Source organism: Peromyscus leucopus, chromosome 4 (assembly GCF_004664715.2).
Source record: "Peromyscus leucopus breed LL Stock chromosome 4, UCI_PerLeu_2.1, whole genome shotgun sequence".
NCBI classification, from domain to species: domain Eukaryota; kingdom Metazoa; phylum Chordata; class Mammalia; order Rodentia; family Cricetidae; genus Peromyscus; species Peromyscus leucopus.
This window is the reverse complement of record NC_051066.1, coordinates 48,888,552-48,913,403: the sequence shown is the minus strand read 5'-3', so window position 1 is coordinate 48,913,403 and position 24,852 is coordinate 48,888,552. Positions and strand designations below refer to the sequence as shown.

General features: G+C 44.8%; 1 protein-coding gene across 3 annotated transcripts in view; it reads right to left on the bottom strand.

Moving 5' to 3' along the window:
• Positions 1-24,852, bottom strand: part of Rapgef4 (Rap guanine nucleotide exchange factor 4) — a 284,557-nt gene that overhangs the window by 236,472 nt on the left and 23,233 nt on the right. For all 3 annotated transcript variants that reach the window (XM_028885722.2, XM_028885723.2, XM_028885724.2), the window contains exons 2-3: positions 6,541-6,683; positions 1,218-1,306 (exon numbers count right to left, since the gene is read on the bottom strand). In XM_028885722.2, the coding sequence (XP_028741555.1) occupies positions 1,218-1,306; positions 6,541-6,683 (232 nt within the window). The remainder of the gene's footprint in view (positions 1-1,217; positions 1,307-6,540; positions 6,684-24,852) is intronic.

The following is a 24,852-nucleotide window of genomic DNA, read 5'->3' as shown; positions in this document are numbered from 1 at the left end:
AGAGATGGCTCAGAGGTTAAGAGCACTGACTGCTCTTCCAGAGGTCTGAGTTCAATTCCCAGCACCCACATGGTGGCTCACAACCATCTGTAATGAGATCTGGTGCCCTCTTCTGGCCTGCAGTCATACATGTTGTATACATAATAAATAAATCTTTAAAAAAAAATGTAAATCTCAAATTTAGAATAACAAATATTTTCTTATTTGAAGTGTGCTGCCAAAAAGGGCTCAGAAACTGTCTCATAGATGTGTGTGTGTGTGCGTGTGTGTGTGTGTGTGTGTGCGCGCATGTGTGTGTGTGTGCTGAGTGTGTGCGCTGTGTGTGCGCGCGTGTGTGTGGTGTGTGTGCGCGCGTGTGTGTGCGCGCGTGTGTGCGTGTGCGTGTGTGTGTGTGTGTGTGTGTGTGTGTGTGTGTGTGCACGCACACATATATACTTTTATATAGAGGTCAGAGGTGTTCAGTGTTGGCTGTCTTTTGTTTTTTTGATTTTTTGATCTGGCTCATCAGTTACAGCATATGCTCGCGATTGCTGGTCCTGTCTGAGCCGTGCCAGGTGTGTGTGGCCATGGCAGGCTTCTGAGTGGATGCTGGGCCTCCAAACCCAGGTCTTCATATCTGCACAGCAGACATTCTCCTGACTGAGCCATCACCCTGACTTAGGAAGGAGAGGTCTTTCAGGGCACAAGCTTCAGCCACTTTCCCTGCATCTCTGGAGCTCCTAGGACGCTGCTGAGGGCCAGTGATATGAAGAAAGGTCACCACACAAGGGAGACAGGAAGCATTCTTCCTCCTGGGGCTCGCCCTCACCTTGTACAGCAAAGATGAAACTGTCTATCACACCTCAGCGGAACTGTCTGCACTTCCCAGGAGACAGCCAGCCCGCGCGTTCCTGCACTGGATGTTCCAACGAGCTCACCCACACAAGACTTTTAATGTATGTTTGGGACACGACCAGTCAAAGGAATTTAACAAACTCTTAACATGGAGAAGGAGGTTTGAAAATGTGTCTAAAAAAACAATGTGGTAGACAAGGTCATGAATTTGAGAAGGAGCTGGGGGAGGAACACAAGGAGTTAAAATGAAAAAGGGGGGATTGGAGGTGGTGGAAATACAGTGCTCATGTACGAAATTCTCCAAAATAAATATCTTTTAAAAACCTCAAAACAGCAGTAACAATGCATCTATCATTGTTTTTTAAATTGACAGAGTAGATTACCTGGTGACTGCTGGTCTCAGAAACTTTCACATCCAAAGACCCGGCTAGCACAGCATACCAGTTGGTTCCAATATCACCTTGACGAAATACTGAAAAAGAAACAATGATGTAAACACACCACGTACAGGTTTGTTTGTCTGTATAACCTGACAGATCTTCACTGGGTATTACAAGCATGCCTTGTTCTCACCTTTCCCTCATCTATTCCCACAAGAATACAACATGTCTTCCCTCATGCCATCCATCCACAAAGCTTATCCTACAGATTGAACATCATCGGAAGCAGATTATCTACAGAACACTCCCAGACACTGAGCTACAATAGCTAATGGGTCATCCTGACAGTGGTAAGGTCCATTGGCCCAACATAGTGATATAAGCCTTTAATCCTGACATGTGGGAGGCAGAGGCAGATGGATCTCTGTGAGTTTGAGGCTAGCCTGGTCTACAGAGTGGATACCAGGACAGCCAGGGCTACACAAAACACTGACTGTAATAATTCATTAACATTCTGTGTGATTTACCTTGAATACACTTCACTGCATTGTGATTCTTGGAAAACTATGACTCTGCATGGGGGAAGGGTTCCGTGGCTTGCCACACTATGACACCCAACTTCACAGATCCGCATTAAAGGCAAAACCACTGTGGTGGCACACCCACAATCCCAGCACTCAGAAGGCTAAGGCAGGGGACCATGAGTTTGTGGCCTGCCCAAGGGACATAGCAAGACTCTGTCAATAAGATAATAAATATCTTATTATAATAATAATAAATTATAAATAATAAATGAATGCGTGTAATGTGTTTTCTAGAGTAACGTGTTTCCTTTTAAACTAGCCAATGGATGACTTACTTTATTTATAAAATTGTAAAGACTGCGTTATTGCTTTTTTGTTTATTTTCTGAATCCACTGCACTTAGACATTTAGCTATGATCCTCACCAGAAGTTTCTGAACCAGAATTGTCTCTGAGTTGGTAATCCCCGAGAAAAGCCATTTAGATATTAGGTTGTAGCAGGAGTCTTAAAAGTTCTTATTAATAAAAATCAAGACCCAGCCATCCCACTCTTGGGCATATACCCAAGGAATGCTGATTCATACCATAAAGATACATGCTCAGCTATATTCATAGCAGCACTATTTGTAATAGCCAGAACCTGGAAACAACCTAGATGCCTGTCAACTGAAGAATGGATGAAGAAAATGTGGTACATATACACAATGGAGTACTACTCAGCAGAGAAAAACAATGACAGCATGAAATTTGCAGGCAAATGGATGGAACTAAAAAAATCATCCTGAGTGAGGTAACCCAAACCCAGAAAGACAAACATAGTATGTACTCACTCATAAGTGGATTCTAGATATAAAATAAAGAATAATCAGACTACAACCCACAGAACCATGGAGTATATATGGAGGTGCCTAGGATGACTGTGGCTTATAATAAATTTTGGTTTTACTCAATTACAAAAAAACAAAAACAAAAACTGAATCTGTAGTCAAATCTGATTCAATAAATACACTGATAGTCCAGGGTAGTTGGGGGGAGGAGTGTGGGAGAAGCTGAGCGGAAGACACTGCAGGAGAAGCATGTGAAACGAAGCCACCAGCATGATTATCACATCACCTATGAACAGTTGCCTCAGCTGTATTCCTGGTTTACTCGTACAAGATGTCTGACTGGAAGCCTCTAGCTACACCTGGCATTGTGAACCTCAGATCAGACAAGCACAGTTCCTCACTCGACAGTCCTCAGCTGAGACTGGCTCGTGCTCATCAATCATCTAGCTACTAAAAGCTTAACCAGCCAAAAGCTTCTAGTTTCTGGTCTTCACGCCTTATATATCTTTCTGCCTTCTACCATCACTCCCTGGGATTAAAGGCGTGAGTCACCATCCTTGACTGTACCCTTGAACTCAGAGAGATCCAGGTAGATTTCTGCTTCTGGAATGCTAGGATTAAAGGCATGTATGCCACCATTTTCTAGCCTCTGTATCTAGTGGCTGTTCTGTTCTCTGACCCCAGATAAGTTTATTAGGGTGCACAATATTTTGGGGAACACAATATCACCACATTAGGTCCCATATTATATTAAGAGTGGACCTTGGGAAGTCACCTGTAGGGCTGGAAAGATGGTTCAGCAGCTAAGAGCACTTCCTGTTCTTCCAGAGGATCAGGGTTCAGTTCCCAGCACCCTAGTTGGACAACCACCTGAAACTCCAGCTCCACACAATACCCTCCTGAACTCAGTGGGATCTGGCACACATGTAGTGTACACACACACACACACACACACACACACACACACACACACACACACGAAAAAAAATCTTTTATTTAAAAAAAGAAAAAGTTACTCTGAAATTCTCCTCCAAAATCTCATGCAAACCAGCTCTCCTCTTAAATATTGCAACTGAGGGACCCCATGGAACAACTTGATCTTTGCCTGTTGTTTGTTTTTCACATTTATGATTAGAGGTCAAGCAAGTGGAGTACTGAAGATCAAAGCCCAGTTCAGGGACCAGCCAAGGCCTGGCAGGGCTGGTACGCAGGGCCCAAGAGGCAGCTTCCAGGAGCCAGGTCTGAGTGGGCCATGTTGTGGAGAGGTACAGCCAGGGAGGGCAGCCAGCCAGCACAGAGACAGAATAAAAGGCTGGTGATGAGCTCACACTGGCCTTTCCAGCGACAACTGCTCTCAGCCTCTATGACTCACTTCGAGTTACAGATGTGATCCAATTCCCGTTACACACCATACAAGATCTGTTTCAAAACGGCTTTAAGAAGCAGAAACGGCCCCCACCAAAGAACGAAGTTACTGACATCAGTAAGAAAAATACATATGCTGGTTTGAAAATTATATATGTAGAGAATATTGAGATTTATTTCAGTGTGTGTGTGTGCGCATGTGTGCTCTGTTCACACATGCCTGCAGCAATCTGAAGAGAAAGTCAGATCCCCAGGAGCTGGAATTGTATGGGTTGTGAGCTGCCCCAAGTGGGTGCTGGGAACCAATCCTTCCAAAGAGTAGCAAGTGTTCATGTGTTCATAACCACTGAGCCATCTCTCCTATCCCTTTGTGGAGAAATTTGTAAAAGCAGAAACATGACCACTTTTGTGTAGACCTGGGAAAACACTTCACAGGACAGACACATACTGAATGTTATCAGTCAGCTCTAGGTCTGGGGATGACAGGTGACTTTTGCTGTTAATTTCCTATGTTTTCTGCTATGATGCTGCCCCTGCTTTCCCACCTAGAACACACACGCATGCGCTCTTCCCCAACTGAGCCAGATTTTATACAAGTTCACACCCTCATCCACAGGCTTCGTCCAAGAGCTCCTGCCCTAGCCCCACTGGCCTGGTGAAGATTGTTCTAATCAATCCAGGACATCTCATCAGCTTTACCAATGATTGGTCTAGATTTTAGCCATGGGGTACAGCTCCGACCAATGCCACAGCACAGGAAGTTGTAGTGGGTAGCCATTCCAGCTTTGATCTGGAAGTTCCAACCCCCAGTGAGGCTTCGGTAACTGTCACGCCTACAAGGCAGGACCAAGAGAGGACCCTGAAGACTTGAGATCCGGATGCGCCACCTCTCTCTTGGTTCCTGGACCCTGGATGCTGGAGGTAGACCGAGCAGAGTTCTCCAGAGAACACTGCCGGATTGCGCTACGTCTTTCCCAGACCCTGCGACCTACCTGTCCCTTCATTTGTAAGTTACGCCACTAAATAAACTTCCCTTTTAACTACGTGGAGTGGCCTTAATAATTTCACCAATAGGAAGTCTGTTGGGGGACTCAGAAGAAACAGTCCTTCAGCAAGGATGTGTGCTGTGGACACAGAATATCTCCACTAGCTGCAGCTGCCTGAGGCACAAGCCAACCCCTGAGGTGCATGGGGAGGCTGGGGGAGCCAGAGATGCTTCTCTACCAGCCATGAATCATCTCACCTCAGGGCTTTCATAGGATGAGGAACTTTTCTTTTTCTTCTTGAATGAGTCATTGGTTATTCAAGGCAGTTGGATGGAAGTTAGTGCAGCATAAAGCATACCTAGAAATGGGGAGACGCTGCTTTCTTTCTTTCTTTTTTTCTTTCTTTCTTTCTTTTTTTTTTTTTTTTTTGGTTTTTCGAGACAGGGTTTCTCTGTGTAGTTTTGGTGCCTGTCCTGGATCTCACTCTGTAGACCAGGCTGGCCTCGAACTCACAGAGATCCGCCTGCCTCTGCCTCCCGAGTGTTGAGAGTAAAGGTGTGCACCACTCTCTCCCAGGCTGGCCTCGAACTCACAGAGATCTGCCTGGCTCTGCCTCCCGAGTGTTGAGAGTAAAGGTGTGCACCACCCTCTCCCAGCTGACGCTGCTTTTTTTCTTCTTTCTTTCTTTATTTTTTGGAGCTGAGGACCGAACCCAGGGCCTTGTGCACTTGCTAGGCAAGTGCTCTACCACTGAGCTAAATCCCCAACCCTGCTGCTTTCTTAATGAAAAGAAAAATACCTTAGAAACGCAGCATCCACCCTATTGATTAATTCTCTCTGCCCCCAATTCACACCTGGATAAATAACATTTATTACTGAGGTTCATTCAAAACGTAGCCAATAGCATTAGATAAGAAAGCTTTGTTTACAGCCTAGAGTGACATCCTTCCTGGATTAAAGAAGATAATTACTTGAACCTTTAAGGATACAGCTAAACGAGTGTGTCAGGCTGTCCTTCCGAACCCATCTAGGAAGTGGGTGCTGCCCTGGGGGTGGGGGCAACCGTTTCCAGACTGTGCACATATGAGTGAAGAGCAGAAGAAGCCCAGGGGAGAGAAATGCCATCTCACTTGTGCTGTGGATATCGTTCTGTATAAATGAAACACTGATTGGCCAGTGGCCAGGCAGGAAGTATAGGCGGGACAAGGAGAGAGGAGAATTCTGGGAAGCAGAAGGCCGAGTGGGAGAGACACTGCCAGCCGCCGCCATGACAAGCAGCATGTAAAGATGACGGAAAGCCACGAGCCACGTGGCAAAGTATAGATTTATAGAAATGGGTTAGTTTAAGAGTAAGAGCTAGTTAGTTTAAGAGTAAGAGCTAGACAATGGTAGGCCTGAGCTAATGGCCAAGCAGTTTAAATAATATAAGAGTCTCTGTGTTTATTTTATAAGTGGGCTCCGGGACTGGCGAGACTTGGCAGGAGCTAAAGAGAAATTCTTCAGCTACACACTTGGAAGCTCAACTATCTGCCATACCGACTCTGTGGATGCTCTCTGTCCCACATGGTACCATGGATGAGCACAAGCCACACGTAAGTATACGGCGCAGGCGTCGCAGGGCTTACATGTTATTCCTTTCTCCAGGTTCTCATAATAACCGCATAGACAAATCTGATGAAGGAGGTTTGGGTGAAATTTCTCAAAGGCTTTAACTTCTTTCAGTCGCGTGAAAATTATGTCCACATCTTCACTGGATCGTTCCAGCGGCCTGCGGGGAGAGGGGGAAGACACAGAACCTGTGAGGTCTCAGTGACGATCAGGCCACAAGGCATCACTCACTACAGTTGCTTATTATCTATCATGAGACAGGGTCTCCTGGAGCCTGGTTTGCCTGGAGCTTAGAACGTAGGCAAGGAGGACTTTGAACCACTTATCTCCTCCCTCTACCTCCCACGTGCTGGATGACAGGCCTGTGCCATGAAGTTAGTCGGCTATCCCAAGTGTTCCAAATATTTAACCACTCATCCTCCTCCCAGACATCTCTGTGTGTGTCCACCTTAAGTCCTTACTGTTGCGAATGACCAGGGCAGGTCTGCTCAGAGTCAAGACAACTAGATTCAGAGAAAATGTGTGTGGTCCGGCCAGCCCAGCTAATTCCCTCAGAGAAGGTGTGGATGGAACTTCGTGTGTAGGAAAGGAGACCTAGGATGTGCAGCGCCCGGCTGCTGAGATGACCGTGTACCTGGAAGAGCTGGCAGGGAGCCACAGACCTCACTGGTGCTATGGTTTGCTCCAAAGCTTCAAGGCAACCAGGCTGAGCCCTCTAAGAGGTCATCAGGCCATGAGGGTTGTGCCCTCATGAAAAGATCATACCTCTGCCGTAGGAACGAGTTCCTAATAGAAGGGTGAGTGTGGTGCCCTTGCCTCTCTCTTCTCCAGGCCCTTTCTCCCTGGCTTTTGCATGGATGATACTGTTGTCCTCTTTTTGCCCACCATGGGGTTATGCAGGAAGAAGGCCCTGCAAGTATGATTCCATCCCATCTTCTAATGGATCGCCCAGACTCCAGAACTTGGACAAATTTTTTTTTCTTCATAAATTACCCAGTTTGTGGCATTCTGTTATAGTAGCACAGTATCAGGGCCCCTTTTCATCCACCACCGCAGGAGGACTTCCAAACTCCCTGTCAGAAGCAAGGTCCTCAAGGCTCAGGGTTTGAAACGCAGCTAGAACTTCAAAAGTGAACAAATGCTACCCAAAGAGAGTCCGTGTGAGCTTACACGGAGGCACTTTCGATACTGCAAGGTTAACAGTAGAGTGTCCCTCAGAGGGCATCCAGCCCAATGGGTGCATGTCACACTGTGGGCACCTGCCACTGGAGGCCTGGGACTGGCCCAAAGCAAGGCCAGCATGGAAATGGCCCCAGGAGGAACTGCAAGGCAGGTGTGTTGAAAAACGACACTGATGTGGTGAAATCTCTCCTCAGAGGAAAACCAAAAAGAGGTGAGGGTGCCTCTGCCCTCACAAAGGGAAGCAGAAACCCCTGTCTATCCCCCTGAGTCCACCCTTTATTAGGAAGGCAGACCAGGGCAGTGGGAGATCGTTTGGCCTAATGCTCCATAGGAGAGATTGAACACTCAGAGCAGCAGGAGAAAAACGTACTTCCACGAAGTTCGACGTAAGCCAGAAAATCAACAAGGTTCAAATGCAGACTGTAAGTCACAAAAGACATCGATGGCTTTGTGCTGTCACCCACTGTTAAACACTTAGGTTCCCCAAACAGTTAAAAGTGACGGTTTTTAAAATTAAAACATTTAGAAAGTGCATTTATTTATTCTATGTCGGTTTCTGCGCCTGTGTGTTTGTGTGAGCATGTTTATGCAGTACTGGAGCTGGACCCAGGAGCCTCATGCACGCTAGTCACTCTACCAACTCTGCTGGTCCCTCTGTTTTCATCTCCAAATGCCCTCTGTCGATTAGTGGATGCATTTCAGAACACTAGACACAGGTTAACTAAATGCACTTGACTTTGTAGCTCAGTTTGACTTTTCACTTCAACAGGAAGTTAACGTAAAAAAAAGTTATTTCCCTTCTTTAATGAACAACTCCCAAAGCTAAAATAACTCTTGTGAGCTTTAAAAATTACACAAGGCTATAGCAGCTATTACTGTTAATACTACTAGTACCAACACCAACATGATCATCAGCCACTAAGACCTTTAAAAGAAGCATCCAGGGAGGGACTGAGGAAATGATCTGTGGATGAGGTGAGATCCAGAACCAGTGAGAGACCCGCCTCAAAAGTTAGGGTGAAGAAGGATAGAGGAAGATACTGGATGTTGACTTCCGGCCTCCACGCAGGCATGCATGTGCACATGGACGTATATATCACACACACACACACACACACACACACACACACACACACACTGCACATACATAGTATCTAATGAAAGCAATGAATACAGAGCTTGAGATACACACAAGCATATACATGTGCCTTTGGTAGGATTTTTAGACATGCGTATATTCTTTTCTATTATAACCATAGGATCTTAAACAATACGTACTTAACAGTCTTCTTCCAACACTTAGCTTTTCAAAGGGTTTTGACACCCATGGAAATTTTTGATCATTGGGGCCTATTAGATAAAGCAAGTATAATGAATCCCATTTTACACTCAAAAACATTTAGACACATAAGTCAGGCAACTATGAGTGTGCGGCAGTCATGTGTATTTATAATGCCAGTGATGACGTGGAAGTGTCAAAGGTCTTTGAAACTCAAGATGTTTGCCACTTATCAGGTTATCATCGTAATTATACAATTATTAACCACTTAGAACACTGTTTACTCCTTCCTAATTGCAAGTTTTTCCAACAGTGTCAATGAAATTCAGAAAGAAGGAGTTGATGATGGTTCGTTCAATCTGCATATATTTACTAAGGAAGTAAGGAAAGCTATCTGGCGACATAAAGGCATGGTCTGTGTGCCCAGTGTGGGGGACATCTGTCTGTGCATGTACAGCACTTCCCAACACAGAATCAAGGAGGGGGAAGGAATTCAGGAAAGAGAGAGATGTTCCTACGGGTAAAATTCTACCCAGAACTCACAAGTACATTGTTGTAAGAAGCCCTAAAACGGCACCTTCTCATTTCCCCTTTTGTAACTATAGCACCACGGGCTAGGAATCCAGTCTGTGAAGTTTGCAGTTATCACTTCAGGTTTGTTCCGAGAGAGCCCTGCCCTCCTGACTCCTCCCCTGTCCCTTTCCCATTCGTTCACTACACATGTGCACACGCACGCACACCTATGTAGACACACATATACTAGCTGATACACAGATACCTACACATGCGTACATACATACATACACGGACACACGTCAACTCAATTGCCACAATTTTCCTTTGTCTGCAATCCTTGATTCTGCCGGTGTGCTTGGTCACCCTTCACTGAGGCATGCCAAGGGCTTCCCAGTCCTTCCGTCCTCTGCCTGTCTGCCTCCAGGAAGAGAGCCCGCAGAGTTTGGGGAGTCCCACTTAGTAGCCAACCTGTTTGCTTTTACAAGGCTATAAATCGATGAAAAGAGCCCTTCTAGACCCAAACTTAAGTAAGAAACATTAATAGTAATCGTTTCTGTCAACCGCTATAAAACTTGTTTACAGCAAGGAACTGGAATCTTACTATCTCTCCTACTTTGTGAGACTTTTATGCAAATCTTTTCCTCTCACCCCACCTTGCGGAAACCTGTATGCAAATGCCCCCCACACCCCTGGTAACACCTTCGTTTACACAAAGTGTCGCCCCCTACCCCACCCTCACACCCGCATTCTGGAACTTCAGTGACTCACTGAAAGTGGCCCTTACCACTTTCCTTCATTTCTTTTGTGCCAATTCTTTTAAAATTAGCCAATCACGGAAGACTGTGAAGTCAGATCCCAGCCAACGGGAATAGGAATAGCCATAGTCATCACTTACATTAGAATTAAAAACTGAGGCGGGGGAGGGGGGGTAGGGTGGGTAGGTGGGTAGGGTGGATGGGTGGTAGGGTGCACGCCTTTAATCCCAGCACTCCAAGGCAGAGCCAGGCAGATCTCTGTGAGTTCGAGGCCAGCCTGGGCTACCAAGTGAGATCCAGGAAAGGCACCAAAACTACACAGAGAAACCCTGTCTCGAAAAACCAAAAAAAAAAAAAAAGGAATTAAAAACCGAGTCAACTCCTGTTCCTGCAAGCTTGATCTCCCGCTTTCGTGAGTAGCACATCCTGCTGATCAGTAAGGTTTTGCCTTGTTAAGACACTTTAATTGGAGTGGTGGTCTCTTTGTGACCCTGGGTTTATTTTTAACAAAGTGAGATCAGAAATTATGAGTGGAGATCCTGAAGACCGCCATCTTGGCCTTGAACAAAGGTAAGGAGTCCTGTATACCTTCACCTCCCGACTTGACACAGCCACTGTGTCCCAGATCCCACAGGGGACTGAAAGCCACTGCTCTGTGGCCATTGGAAAATCTCACTGTTACTGGAGGCCAGGACCAGCCTGGTAAGGCTTAAATGATGTGGAGTCTGGTGTTTGCGAGAGAGTGGGGAGGGAGAAGGCCTTTTTGACCACATTCTGTCCTGTCTTTTGTTTCTTTACATTTAAACCACAATACAAAATCAAAGTACAGCTTCATCCGGGGGCTGGAGACGTAGCTCAGTGGAGATGATGTAGCTCAGTGGTAGAGCACCTGCCTGACCTGTCAGGTTTGATCCCCATATAGAAAACAGGCCGTATCGACTTCAGAAGCCCATTCCCAAACATCTCAGACTGCGCCTTAGTATCTGAAGTCAGTACGGTATCATCAGGCTGGGCACACACCCTCAGCCACAGGTTCTAACTAAACTAGACCCCCAAATACACACCAGAACAGAACTGTGGCAATCCGCATGCCACATTAGGATTGTGGTAAAACAGTTTCTTTCTGTCCTTTACACTCTAAAAGAGTGTTCAGGATGAGTCAGGTAACAGATGCTTTTTAAAAACATTCAAGCTAAATGAGAAGCAGTGGCTTTTCTTCTAGGTGATTCACAGAGAACTCGGCCAGAGAGTCTCAAGAGGCTGGCCCACTCGGGGCCTTGGGTTGTTGTGAGAGTCGGAGGCTCCTGACAATCTTTACTCTTGTTTGCTTGCTTCCCTTTTGTCTGTCTGTCTGTCTGTCTGTCTGTGTTGGAGTCAAGGTCTCATAGCCTAGGCTGACCTGGAATTTCCTAAGTAACTCAAGCTGGCTTTGAACTCATGATCTTCCTGCTCCCACCTCCCCAGTGCTGGGTTACAGGTATGAGCTACCACACCTGTCTACCAGTTATCCCATTCTTGAGCCATGAGAAGGGAAGCCATGCATTCTACAGAATTCTATAATTCATTCTATATGTTATTCCATGTATTCTAAATCTAAGCCAATGGTGCAGGGCAGCGTCACTCTGAGTAAATCGGTCTTGTCTATAGCAAGGCAACAAAATTGACATTAGCTAACCCGGACCATTGGTTTGCCAGCTTGTATCATCTGGGCCCATCTGAAGCATGGGACACACATCGGGAGAGGGAAACAGATTTTTAGCGGAGAAAGTTTAAAAAAGACTCTTAAACTGAACCAGCTTTTGGGAATCTCTGTAAGAGAAAGGTGGTTTCCCAGTTACCTATGTAGCCCTTGGAGCTTTTTAGCCATTTGTTTGGGTCCCTGCACTTCATGGAACACTCCTGGCTTATTTCTGCCTTCCCGTCCAGCACCAAGTATCCCACAGCACCTGCCACTGGCGCCCCTGCTTGTGACAACCTGAAGGACACAGAGGAAAAAACCAGCAAAGAGGCCGAACTGGGACTATTTCATCAGATCCTGAATCTCTTGCTAAGCCACACCCATTGGCCAACAGCCAGACGCAGCCCTAGAGGTGTGGCTGGTTGCAGCAGTTAGAATGAGAGTAGCGCCCATAATATTTAAATTCTTGACCCCCAGTTGGTGGAACTGTTTGGGAAGGATTAGGAGGTGTGGCCTTGCTGGAGGAGGTGAATCACTAGGCGCAGGCCTTGGTATTCCAAAGACCCAACACCATTTCAGTTCTCTACTGTCTCTCTGTCTCTGACTCTGTCTCTTTCCGTCTCTCTGTCTCTCTCTGTCTCTCTCTGTCTCTCTCTGCTTGTAGATGAGGAGGAAGGACATAGATACTGTTTCAGTACCATGCTTGCCTACCTACTGCCCGGATCCCTGCCATGATGGTCATGAACTTACCCCCTGAAACTGTAGGCCCCAATAAATTCTTCACAGCAACAGAAAAGCAGTGAAGACACTGGTAACCAATGTTCGTATTTGATCATCCAGACTGGTCATTTAAGTACCACAGAGAATGGACATTGGTTTTTGGGTTTTTTTTTTCCTAATAAAAGGAAGTTTTTATTTATTAAAAAATTCTCGCAGGGCACTGTGCCACAAGCCTTTAATTCCAGCACTCAGGAGGAAGAGGCGAATGGATATTATGAGTGTAAAGCCATCCTGGTCTACATATCGAGTTCTAGGCCAGCCAAGGCTGGTGAGACCCTGTCTCACCAGCCTTGGCCATAAAAATCTATGGCTTATGGGCTGGAGAGATGGCTCAGAGGTTAAGAGCACTGGCTTCTCTTCCAGAGGTCCTGAGTTCAATTCCCAGCAACCACATGGTAGCTCACAACCACCTAGAATGAGATCTGGTGCCCTCTTCTGGCCTGCAGGCATACATGGGGAAGAATACTGTATACATAATAAATAAATAAATCTTTAAAAAAAATTTTAAAAAATCTATGGCATAATTTGATGGTAAAGTACTTGTTATCATACATGGGGGCCCAAGTTTAATACACCACCCACCACACACACACACACACATCTCTTGTATCACTACTAAAGGAACAGAATCTTCCATTTCATACTGTGGTGGAATGCTAGTGTGGCACTAATTCTTCCAGAGTAAATAGACATTGAACAAACTACATGAGACACCTGCTTTCATTAGACAACAAGGCAAGACAGGACAGTGGTCCAAAGAAGGAGAAGACACAGGAGGGGTCCACCTAACAGCCTTGTTGTTTGGCTGATACACTTTGTGAGAGACAAGCCAAGAGGAGCATGGCAGACTCACTGTGCTGGTGGTGGCCATTTGCAGTGACATGAGTCACAGGATAGGACATGGAAGGACTGAGATGACTGAACTGAGGGCGGGGACTGCTTGAGTCACCAGCTGCACATGCACAGGCTGGTTCATGGAGAGATCTGGCAGAATGCAGCTCTGGAGAAGAGCTGTTCAGGCTTCTGCAAGTCAGCCATTCTCACAGATCCGGGAGCTCTGAACAGACCAAGAAGACAGGGCTGCCAACGACTCATCTCAAACTCCTCAAACAATACCCCAGCCCACGCCATGGACTTCCCTGACAAGGCTTAAAAATAAGGCTGGTAGAATCAAGTGGATGGGTCAGTAAGTTAGGTTCCTATCGGAGTATAAGCTGGCCTTTTTGTAAAAAAAAAAAAAAAAAAAAAAAAAAAAAAAAAAAAAAAAAAAAAAAAAAAAAAAAAAAAAAAAAAAAAAAAAAAAAAAAAAAAAAAAAAAAAAAAAAAAAGAAAGAAAGAAAGAAAGAAAGAAAATCCAAGCTCTCAATATCATAGCATCCAAAATGTCTAACATACCATCATAAAATACTATAAATTCAGATAAGTGGGAAAATGGAAAAAGAAGCAGAGATTATAGAGATGTAAAAAATACAAAGAAAGGATGTTAGAATGGCCATGATAAAGGTGGTTAAGAATTTAAAGGAAGCTGGGCAGTAGTGGCACATGTCTTTAAATCCAGCACTCAGGAGGCAGAGGCAGGTGGATTTCTGAGATCGAGGCCAGCCTGGTCTACAGAGTGAGTTCCAGGACAGCCAGCACCATATAGAGAAACCCTGTCTTGAAAAGCCAAAACAAGAAAGAACTTAAAGGAAAAGATTGACATAGTGAGTGAGCAGACAGGAAACAGCAGTAGTGAGAGTATTCAAGTATATTCTTTAAAGCAAATGGGAATTCTAAGGCTGGAAAAAAATACAAAATGAAAAGGGAAAAAACCCACCATATGGAATCAAGAGCAGACTGAGTACAGCAGAGACAACATCAGTGAACAGTGATGTGGGCAAGAAGAGTTATCCAAGGCAGAACACAGAGAGCACAAAGAGTAAAAGCGCATGAGCAGAGAGCTGGCGGCCTGTGGTACAAAACTGAGAGCATTTCATACACTTGGGGAAAGGGAGAAAAAAAAATGTTTGAGAAATAGTGGCTGACTTTTTTCTAATAAAAAAATGTTGGGCTGGAGAGATGGCTCAAAGGTTAAGAGCACTGTTTGTTCTTCCAAAGGTCCTGAGTTCAGTTCCCAGCAACCACATGGTGGCTCACAACCACGTGTAATGAGATCTGGTGCCCTCTTCTGGCCTGCAAGGATATGTGCAGACAGAACACTGTATACATAATAAATAAATAAATCTTTTTAAAAAAATGTGGTAAATAGTACAAGAGTCTAAAATATCAGAGACTAACATTTTTGCTTTATGAAAGAAGAGAATTAAAGATGACCAGAAGTTTTTTTTTTTTGCCATCTCCATCAAAAAGTAGAATTTTTGAGCAGGAGAGATGGCTCAATGGTTAAGAGCCCTGGCTGTTCTTCCAGAGAAACCGGGGTTCAATTCCCAGCACCCGTGTGGCGGCTTATGGAGTCTGTAACCGCAGCGTCAGGGCCTCCTAGGGCACCAGGCACACACATGGTATACAAACATATATACAGAAAAAAACACATCTATACACATGAAATAAAAATAAATGTCCAGCAAAGGGTTTTTGGTTTCTATTTTGTTTGTCTGTTTGTTTGAACAAGTAGACTTCTTTTCCCTCTTTGCGAATGTACACTGGCCTGCGGCCAACTCAAGGAGACAGATGTTCAGCACCGATTCTGACAAGCTCTGCTGCCCCTAGCAAGCAGTTTAAGTTACCTGACTCATGACTTCAGTAGGGCGACATGGGGCTAAACTTGGTCTAGGATCTTAACCAGCTTCTAGGAGAGTCCATGTTTAGAAGTAGTTATGAATTAGGCCTATAAATAAAACTCAGTCGGAAGGATATGTCAATCATCCTGCGGTTAATTGGCACTTCAGAATCAAAATGTCTTAGCCACCTTCACCAAAATGTCCCTGTACCTTCCACATGTAATACTGATTCAAAATGCACATAAAATTTTGATTTTTTTAACGATTTTTTTCATGCTACAGCTGGCTTTTATCTATAAGTTATAAAATATTTAATATAGTGACCTCTCAGCTAAAAGATATTGATAACCTAAGAGTCTACAAAGCACAGTAAGATAAAAGTAAGATAAAGTAAAATGCTTTCTTTCGTGGTGCTTAGGTCATAATAGTGGACAGGCTGTTAAATACCTCTGAAGATGAAACATTTTTTAAATTTTAAAGAAGATTTAACACTTTAAAATAAACTTATTGGTAAAAACAAAATCCTTCAATAATACATATTATTTCCAGTTTCAATATCACAAATGCAAGAGAAACCGGTGCCCTGAATTCCACTCTCTTCGGAAGGAGCTTCTGGAACCCCCTGCCTGTGTGAAATTACAAGGGCAGTTCTTGGCGACACACACTTCCAGCACGCCTCACTGCACAAAATAAAAGCCCCAGGAAACAGGGCATGCGCCAAGGACAGATGGCAGGGTGATGATCCGTTATGAATGAGGACTCTGCCCCATGGTGTTTTCTCTCACTGTTAGTCATTAAGGGCTTCAGAGAGACCTGGATTCACAGTCCAGAGCAGGTAAGGTAGCGTGCAGAAAGCTGATTTAATAAAGAAGACATCAGCCTTAGGTCTAGCATTTTACTTCAGACAAAGTTCAAACTCTTGCATTCAAAAACTGGCACCTGGGCTGGAGAAATGTCTCCGGGATTAAGAGAACTTGTTGCTTCTCCAGAGGTCCTAAGTCTGGTTCCCAACAACCATGACAGATGGCTCACAACGCACTGTCACTCCATGGCTCACAACCACTGTAACCCCAATGGCTCCAATTGTAACAACTCCAGCCCCAGGGGGTTCAGTACCTCCGACCTCTATGGGCACCTGCATGTATCCACAAAAGCACATATGTAAGCGCACACACACACACACACACACACACACACACACACACACACACAATTTAAAAATAACAATAATAATAATAATAATAATAATATTTTTTTTAAAAAATGATAACCAGCAGCAATTATGTCTACCAAAGCAGGAAGATACCTGGAGAGTTCGCATCAGCAAGGGTCCTTGTTAGAGTCGTGTATGGTCAATCAAGCAAGAAAGCATTGTGACTACCCATCATGCCAAACAGCTCTGGTTTGAGGGACACCAACAGGCTTCATAATTCCAACCCTGAGGGCCAGCAAGACAGAGGCCCACACCTGCCCAGCCCCCAGACTCCAGGTAAACAAGGCGGAAATAGCTTTGTCCCACAACTTTGCTTCATGAAAGCAGAGATAAATGACATCAGAACTTTGAACCTCCATCTCTAGACCCTCATTCAACAAGATTGTCACATGTCCTCTCAAAGCAGAGGACAATAAGTAAATCCTTTGAGACTAATGAGGAATCAGACATCACTAAGTCTGCCCTATGCCGATTTCTGCTCCACCAGGGAATCCAAAGCGTTTCTCTAAATCACGGTCATACAAGGCAAAAAGCAGTCACGTCTCCATGGAAAGGCACACAGAGGTCTGCATAGACTCCTGGGGATTCCGAGGGAAGGCTTCACCCAGAACCCCTTTTCTTCTAATTCCCAACTCTCTCAGCACTAATGATGCTATCTTAACTAGTTGGGGAGAGCGGGCAGAAATTGTGTAAGTATCAAGACAGGATGAAAGGTTTCTGGCCAGCCCGACAGTGAAGTGTGAGGAAAGACGAGAGGGTGAGAGTTAAAACAGGGTGGCCAGCAGCCACAATGGTCGGAAATTCTACGCCCTCCTCAAAGAACCAAACTAAGAAATAAAAGTGGATCTGATTGGTCAGGATCCCAATGCCAACCGGGTGCAGGGTGCAGACAGTATTCTACCAGCTCTTGGGGGGAAGCCGAGTTTTGTTGTTTTTTTAATAATAAAAAAAAATCAGAGCCATCATTTCAGAAAATCTGCCCTCCTGAAGGAAGTGAATTGGGAGGGAAGGGTGAGCAGAGTAACTGAAAGTGAGCTTTCAGGGCTCTATGCGGTATCCTTTTCCCTACCGCCAGCCCGCGCGCCTATACACTTCCAGAGTAGCACAAGCTCTTTTGGGTGTCTTAACACACAAACATCTTCCCTTTCTCTCCAATGCACATTTAGTAGTGTAACAGGAAGTCTGATCTAGAGACAGTCATGGCATAGATCTATAGTCCCTGTGAAATTATTAATGGTGTCCTCATTCACTCTCAAAAGTGTTCTGGTTTAGATGATAAATTATGCATGCACCTTACTGAGAAATAACCCTGCTCCTGTCTCCCTGCAGGTGTCTCCAGCATCAGGGACCTGCTACCTACAGTTTGCCGCTTCTTCCCTCACCACGAGGGTCCCTCAGTTTCTCTGCTCACCACATCTCTAGGTGACCCATGGTGTTTTGACTTTGCGGCTTCTATTGCCTCCCCACAAGCTCCAAGTCACTGAGACAGAGCAGGATGCAGATCCTAGCTTCTGGGGCAGGGGGACCGGGAAGTGCAGAGGTCCAGAAAAGATTCTCCAGTAGGGGAGATGGAGGACAAAGGCTCCCCAGGTGTTGATGAGTAAGATTCTGGGTCTTCCTCATCCGCAAGTGTCAGGAAGGTGTGAGCTGATGAAAGGGTACATGGATTCGGGAAAACAAAAACGGTGGCCTTGACTACATGAAAGTAATACTAATTGCAGTCTTTGATTGAACATCATATGAATCATTTGTTTCTAATTACAGTGCTGCCCAGGAACACACACATAAATCACACAAGGTGCCAAAGTGTTCCTAGTGTACTGTTATCTAATTATAATTATAAACACTCTGTGCATTCATAATTACGGTCTGTTGTGCCTGATCATTTGAATCCAACACTAACAATGATTCCTTCTATTGCTAAGAAGTCATTGCATCCACTCAGAGATCTAATGAGCTTCTGTGAGAAAGAAAATGCCAAAGCAATAGAAACGATCTCTACCGTTATAAGAGTGGAAAACAAAACAAAACTGTAGCATTACATCCCTGGGTGGGTCCAAGTTCGCTACTGAAAAGGAGACCCATCCAGCAGCTCATGCAGAAGAACCTAATGCATTTTTAACCACAGAAGGAGATCTGAGAATAATCTCCAAAGCTTTCAGGAAGACCCGGGTACTGAACAGACACGGGGATCACACGCTTGCAATGCACCGCTCCCAAGGAGGGTGAGAACAGCCAGTGCAGATAGAGAGAACTCAGAGGGTTTGCTGATGCTGCTGCTATGGCTTGGGTTTTACTTTTATTTGTGTTCTGTTTTGTAGTGCTAGGGATCGAACCCAGGGCCCTCCCCCTGCTAGAGCAAGCACTCCATCACTGAGCCCCTCCCTCAGTGCCCCGACATTCAATAGCTCCATCTGAAAATGGCGAACCAGGCCCAGCACCAGCCACAGCACCTACTGGTGCTGGATTATTATTCATACATTAATTCACTGGCCATATTGAGTATTAATGAACTGTCAATTATTAGCTTTTTTATTTTAAAATAAACTTCTGCTGCCTGTAACACTTATTTTTATTCTGAGTTGGGTTTTTTCTTTGATCAGTATTCAGGATTCAGCAGGTATTATTTTCTACTGAGTAGCTAGCTACCTTTTCATTGTCCCCGAGAAGCTGGCATTTTTAGTTTTGATTTTATATACTAACTTTATCTAGTTCATCAGTGTTTGGAGTTTACTTCCATTCCATAAATTAACTTTTTTTCCCCAGTACTGGCACATAGGCTAGGCAAGCGCTCTGTCACTGAGCAACAGCCTAAGCCCTAACTGTCCATGTAACACGACACATGTAAACAGGGCTGGAAAGATGGGTCGGTGGGGAAAAAGCATGCGATGTGCAAGCCTGACCACCTGAGTTGGGATCCCCAGAGTCTGAGCAAAGTCACACACAGCAGCTCAAGTATCTGCAGTGCCAGCCCTGTCTACTGGAGAGGAGAAGCTGAGACAAGAAAACTCACCCCAAGGTTCCTGCCCATCTGGCCTACACAGTGAGGAGGAAGTGGAAAGACAAGGACTGACGTCTGAAGGTTGTCCTGACATCCCCATGTGTGCTGGGGCACACACCCCCACACATAGGAACAGGCACACACACACATACTTCACACACCCCCACCCATAGGAACAGGCACACACACACATACTTCACACACACACACCCATGGGAACAGGCACATATACATATATCACACACACTGTAGGGTAAGCAGCACTTCTGAGGGTTTGTCTTTCTAGTTACATAAATGGACTTGGAGGAAACCACATTTAAAAAAAAAAAAAACACAGTTATAGCCTCTCAAATAACCTCCATATGCTTTGTATCTTTCCAGTCTACATCTAGAAGCTCAGCGGGATAAAACCCAAACTTTCTTTTTCTTTTTTTTTTTTTTTTGTTTTCCTTCTCTCTCTCTCTCTCTCTCTCTCTACACACACACACACACACACACACACACACACACACACACACACACACACACATTGGTTTTTTTGAGACAGGGTTTCTCTGTGTAGCCCTGGGTGTCCTGGATCTCACTCTGTAGACCAGGCTGGCCTTGAACTCACAGAGATCTGCCTGCCTCTGCCTCCCGAGCGCTGGCTGACAACCTTCTTTTTCAAAAGTGATGCTTTTGGTGGCTGAGGAGATAGTCCATTGGGAAAGGGCTCACTGCACAAACATGAGGATTTCCATTCAGTCATCAACACCCACATGATCCTAGCACTGAGGAGGCAGAAACAGAGGATGCCTGGGGCTTTGGGCCAGATGGTCGAGCCAAACCACGAGCTCCAGATTTGGGGAGAGAACTTGTCTCAAAAACTTAGGGAAAGAACAATGGAGGAACACACTTGAAGTCTGCCTTTGGCTTCCACAAGTTCGTACACACACACACACACACACACACACACACACACACACACACACACACACACGGTACAGCTATTGTCTGAATGTTGGTATTACCCCAAAGTCACATGCTGAAATCCTAACCTAAGGTGATAATATTCAGAGAATTTAGAGATGGGACCTTGGAGTAGTGATCAAGTCATGAAGGCTCTGCCATCATGCATGAAGATATGTCCTTATAAAAAATAGCAAGGGCTGGAGAGATGGCTCAGAGGTTAAGAGCACTGGCTGTTCTTCTAGAGGTCCTGAGTTCAATTCCCAGCAACCACATGGTGGCTCACAACCATCTGCAATGAGAGCTGGTGCCCTCTTCTGATGTTCAGGTACATGCAAGCAAGCAGAACACTGTGTATAGACAATAAATAAATAAATCTTTAAAGAAATAAAAATAAAAAATAGCGAAGAGTTTGCCTGTCCCTTTCAGCATGAAAGGACCCAAGAAGAAGACACCATCTAAGAAACAGAAAACAAACCCTCATGTTGTTGTTTGTTTTTACTCTTTTGGGAGCTCACCACCCAGCTCCCAAATAAATCACACAAGGGCTTATTCTTAATTATAAATGTCTAGCCTTAGCTTGGCTTGTTGCTAGCCAGCTTTACTTAAATTACCCTGTCTAGCTTTTGCCTTTGGGCTTTTACCTTTCTCAATTTTTGTATACCTTTCAATAATTCTTACTCCATGACTTGTTGTGTAGCTGGCCCCTGATATCCTCTTCCTTCTCTGGCTCCTTCTTTCTCCTCCCAGATTCCTCCTCCTATTTATTCCCTGCCTGCCAGCCCCGCCTATCCTTTCTCCTGCCTTGCTATTGGCCATTCAGTTCTTTATTAGACCATCAGGTGTTTTCAACAGGCAAAGTAACACAGCTTCACAGAGTTAAACAAATGCAACATAAACAAAAGTAACACACCTTAAAATAATATTCCACAACACCCTTATTAGACATTAAATGCACTGGCATTTTGTCTTGGATATCTCAACCTTCAAAAATGTGGGTAGTAAATTTCTATTGAGTATAAGTCAATCCAGTATGTCCCAACTTTTCTTAAGTCATGGCTGACTCATAGAAAATTACATTTGCATGTCACAGTGGAGTACACTGATGCATGTTCTCCAGGAGGTACCTGCTGAACTCAGGTGACCCCACAGGCTCCAGAAATTAGACCTTGGGTACAACTAAGATTGCTGGGAAATTCTGGCTTAGAGAACTCATTCTATAAGTGTGACTATTCAAGAACCAACAGGGAAATTTATTTCCTAAGATGTCAACATTTATTCAGTTCAACAGCTGAATGAATTACATTGTTAACCATCCGATCCTCACAATAGCCCTGTAAGGTAGGAAGTATCCTCCTTCAGATGGTGCAACTGATCTGAGGTGTTGAAGAATTTCCTGCAAACCCCACATGCGTTGGAAACAGCCTAGATTGGAGCCCCATCCACTTGGTGCCTCTCTCTACCATAATTCTTCTATTCAGGGGCGCCCAGACATGTGTGACTGTCCCCAGGCAGATGGATGAATGGGGTCTGCTTCAAATACTGTCTTACTATTGGCTCAGTATTTCTCTAAGCTGGGCAGAAGAGAGGAACCAGCCAGGACAGCCCACGGGTACTGCTCTGTGTCCCCGGACGGTTTGGCAGTGGCCACTTTGCCTCCCTTGAGCAGAAACACACACAAGAAGCACACACATGGCCACAGACACAGCAGAATGAACCTGTATTTCATTAGTGACATCTTCATAGAAGGGAGTTAGATTACTGTGGTTAGTCATTATTACCTTATCCCACAACCAACTATCTTAGTAAGATGGACCCTTGGGCCAACGAGATGGCTCAGTGAGTAAAGGCACCAACCCTGACGATCTGAGTTCGATCCCTGGGACCCACACAGTAGAAGGAAAGAACTAATTCCTGCAAACTGTTTCCTGACCTCCACACATGCACTGTACTCACTATACATGTACACATGAGCGTGTGCATACATGCACGCACACACAAATAAAAAAAATGCAATTTAAAACTTTTAAAGGAGAAGGGATGGCTCAGAATTTAAGAGCACTTCCTGCTCTTACAGAGGATTCTGGTTTGGCTGCCAGCACCCACACTGGATGGCTCACACTGCCTGTAACTCCAGTTCCAAAGCCCCAGTGTCCTCTCCTGACCTCCAAGAGCCCGTGCACATAACATGGTGCCAAGATATACACATAAGTAAATATGAATACTTTTAATTTAATTTTTTGAGAATTTCAAACATGAGTGCTATATTTACATCTTTACTACTACTCCTTCTCCTGTCTCCAACTTCTGCCATATCCCCAGCTCCCACTCAAAACCATGAGCTCCCTGCTATTTTAGTATTGTTTTACACACACACACACACACACACACACACACACACACACGCACGCACGCACGCACGCGCGCACACACACACACACACACACACGCGCATACACGCGCACACACACACACACACACGCGCATACACGCGCACACACACACACACACACACAGGCACACACACACACACACACACACGCACACATGCACACATGCATGCACACACACACAACTGAGTCCATTTAGTGTTGTTTGCATGAACATGTGTTTAGGGCTGGTCCCTTAGGATTAGAAAACCTAAAGTAAATATTCTTAAAAACTTTAAAAACAACAACAAAAAAAAAAAAAAAAAAAAAAAAACAGACTCTCCAGGGACTGGATGATGGTTCTGCAGATAAAGGCACTTGCCACACAAGCCTTGTGCCCTGAGTTTGATCACCAAAACCTGCACAAAAATCAGAAGGAAAGAACCAAAGCCACAAAATTGACCTCTGACCTCCACACATGTGCCATGACATGTGTTTCCCTCACACTCATCATGCACACTCACAATAATAAAACAATTAAAATTTCCAAAAAGGATTAGCATTCTTTGTATGGAGAGTTTGGGGGTTAGGTTTTGTTTGTTTAAACTAAAAGTCACTAAATCTTTCAAATACAAATACAGCAATACATCCTCCAAAACTTGAATTTCAGGTAAATAATAATTTCAATGTAAGTATATCCTTTCAACTAAAATGAAAGGGATGCATTTATACTTTTAAGTGTCCCATTGTTCTTAAATTCAAATTAACCTGCTGTCTTGCGTTTTATCCAGAACCTGGGACAAGCCTGTTTTCTCCATTTCCACTTCTGGGGCTGTCTAGCACTGCTGGGATGGTGATGGCCCCAGGCAGCTGCCTCAGAGCCTCAGAGCCTGGCCTAACTCTGCTCCTACCTCTCTGGTACCATCTGTCTGCTGTGTACACAGAGGAGTGACCCAAGGCCCCTGCTCATTATGGCTAGTGCCTTCCAACCACACTGGAACCCTGACGGACCAGCCTGACTCCATCCTAAGGCTAAAAGCCATCTTATTACAAGGTCAAAAGAAGTTCATTCCTGCTTTCTGTAAAACTTGGGTTTGACCAGGGCTTGACACATTTTCTAGAATCTGACATGTTCCACACCTCATACCTTGACCTCCACCCTGATAAGATGTTCCGTCAAATAATTTTGAAATGCTCTGCCAAGTTCCTAGGTAACAACAACAAAAATCCTTAAACACCCCCTAGCCTTGCCGTTTGGGGGGTAATATAAATATAAAGCCCACCTTCTCCTGTGTTGGATGCTGTTGTCTCAAGCCCCCCTTTAGGGAGGCAGCCCTGTCTGACAGAAAATAAAGTTTGTTGAATTTGACTAAAAGAATTTGGGTAATGGTCTTTGTTTTCATTTGACGGGATTAACAAACTAATTAGCTCATTTTCTGGGTGGAAATCTGCGGAGTGCTAAAGAGGCCCGAGACACAAAGAGCCACTGCTCCTAGCATCAATTTTACTAAGAGATTTGGCAAGAAAAGTTTGTGTTTTAGAATTTTCACAAGAACCTGCCATGTGAATATGCAGACTGCTGGTTTTCATCTTGGACAATGCACAGCTTTTTTTCTTTCTTCTTTTTTCACGAAAAGCAAGTGGCCATAATATTTTCATGTGCGGCGAGAGGCTGCACCCTGTGGTACTCAGAAGGGAAGCAAGATCACCAGAACCAGCACTGCAGGCAGAATTCACAGCCAGTCCTGCCTGGGGGGAGACTGGGGCTGCTGAGGGTGCTGAGGAGGCTGACGTCACTAGACACAGCTGGCTCTCTTCCGCCCAAGCATCCCTGCCAGGAAGTGCTATTTCTTGATGGATCCACAGAAGCTTTGCTTTTTTTTTTTTT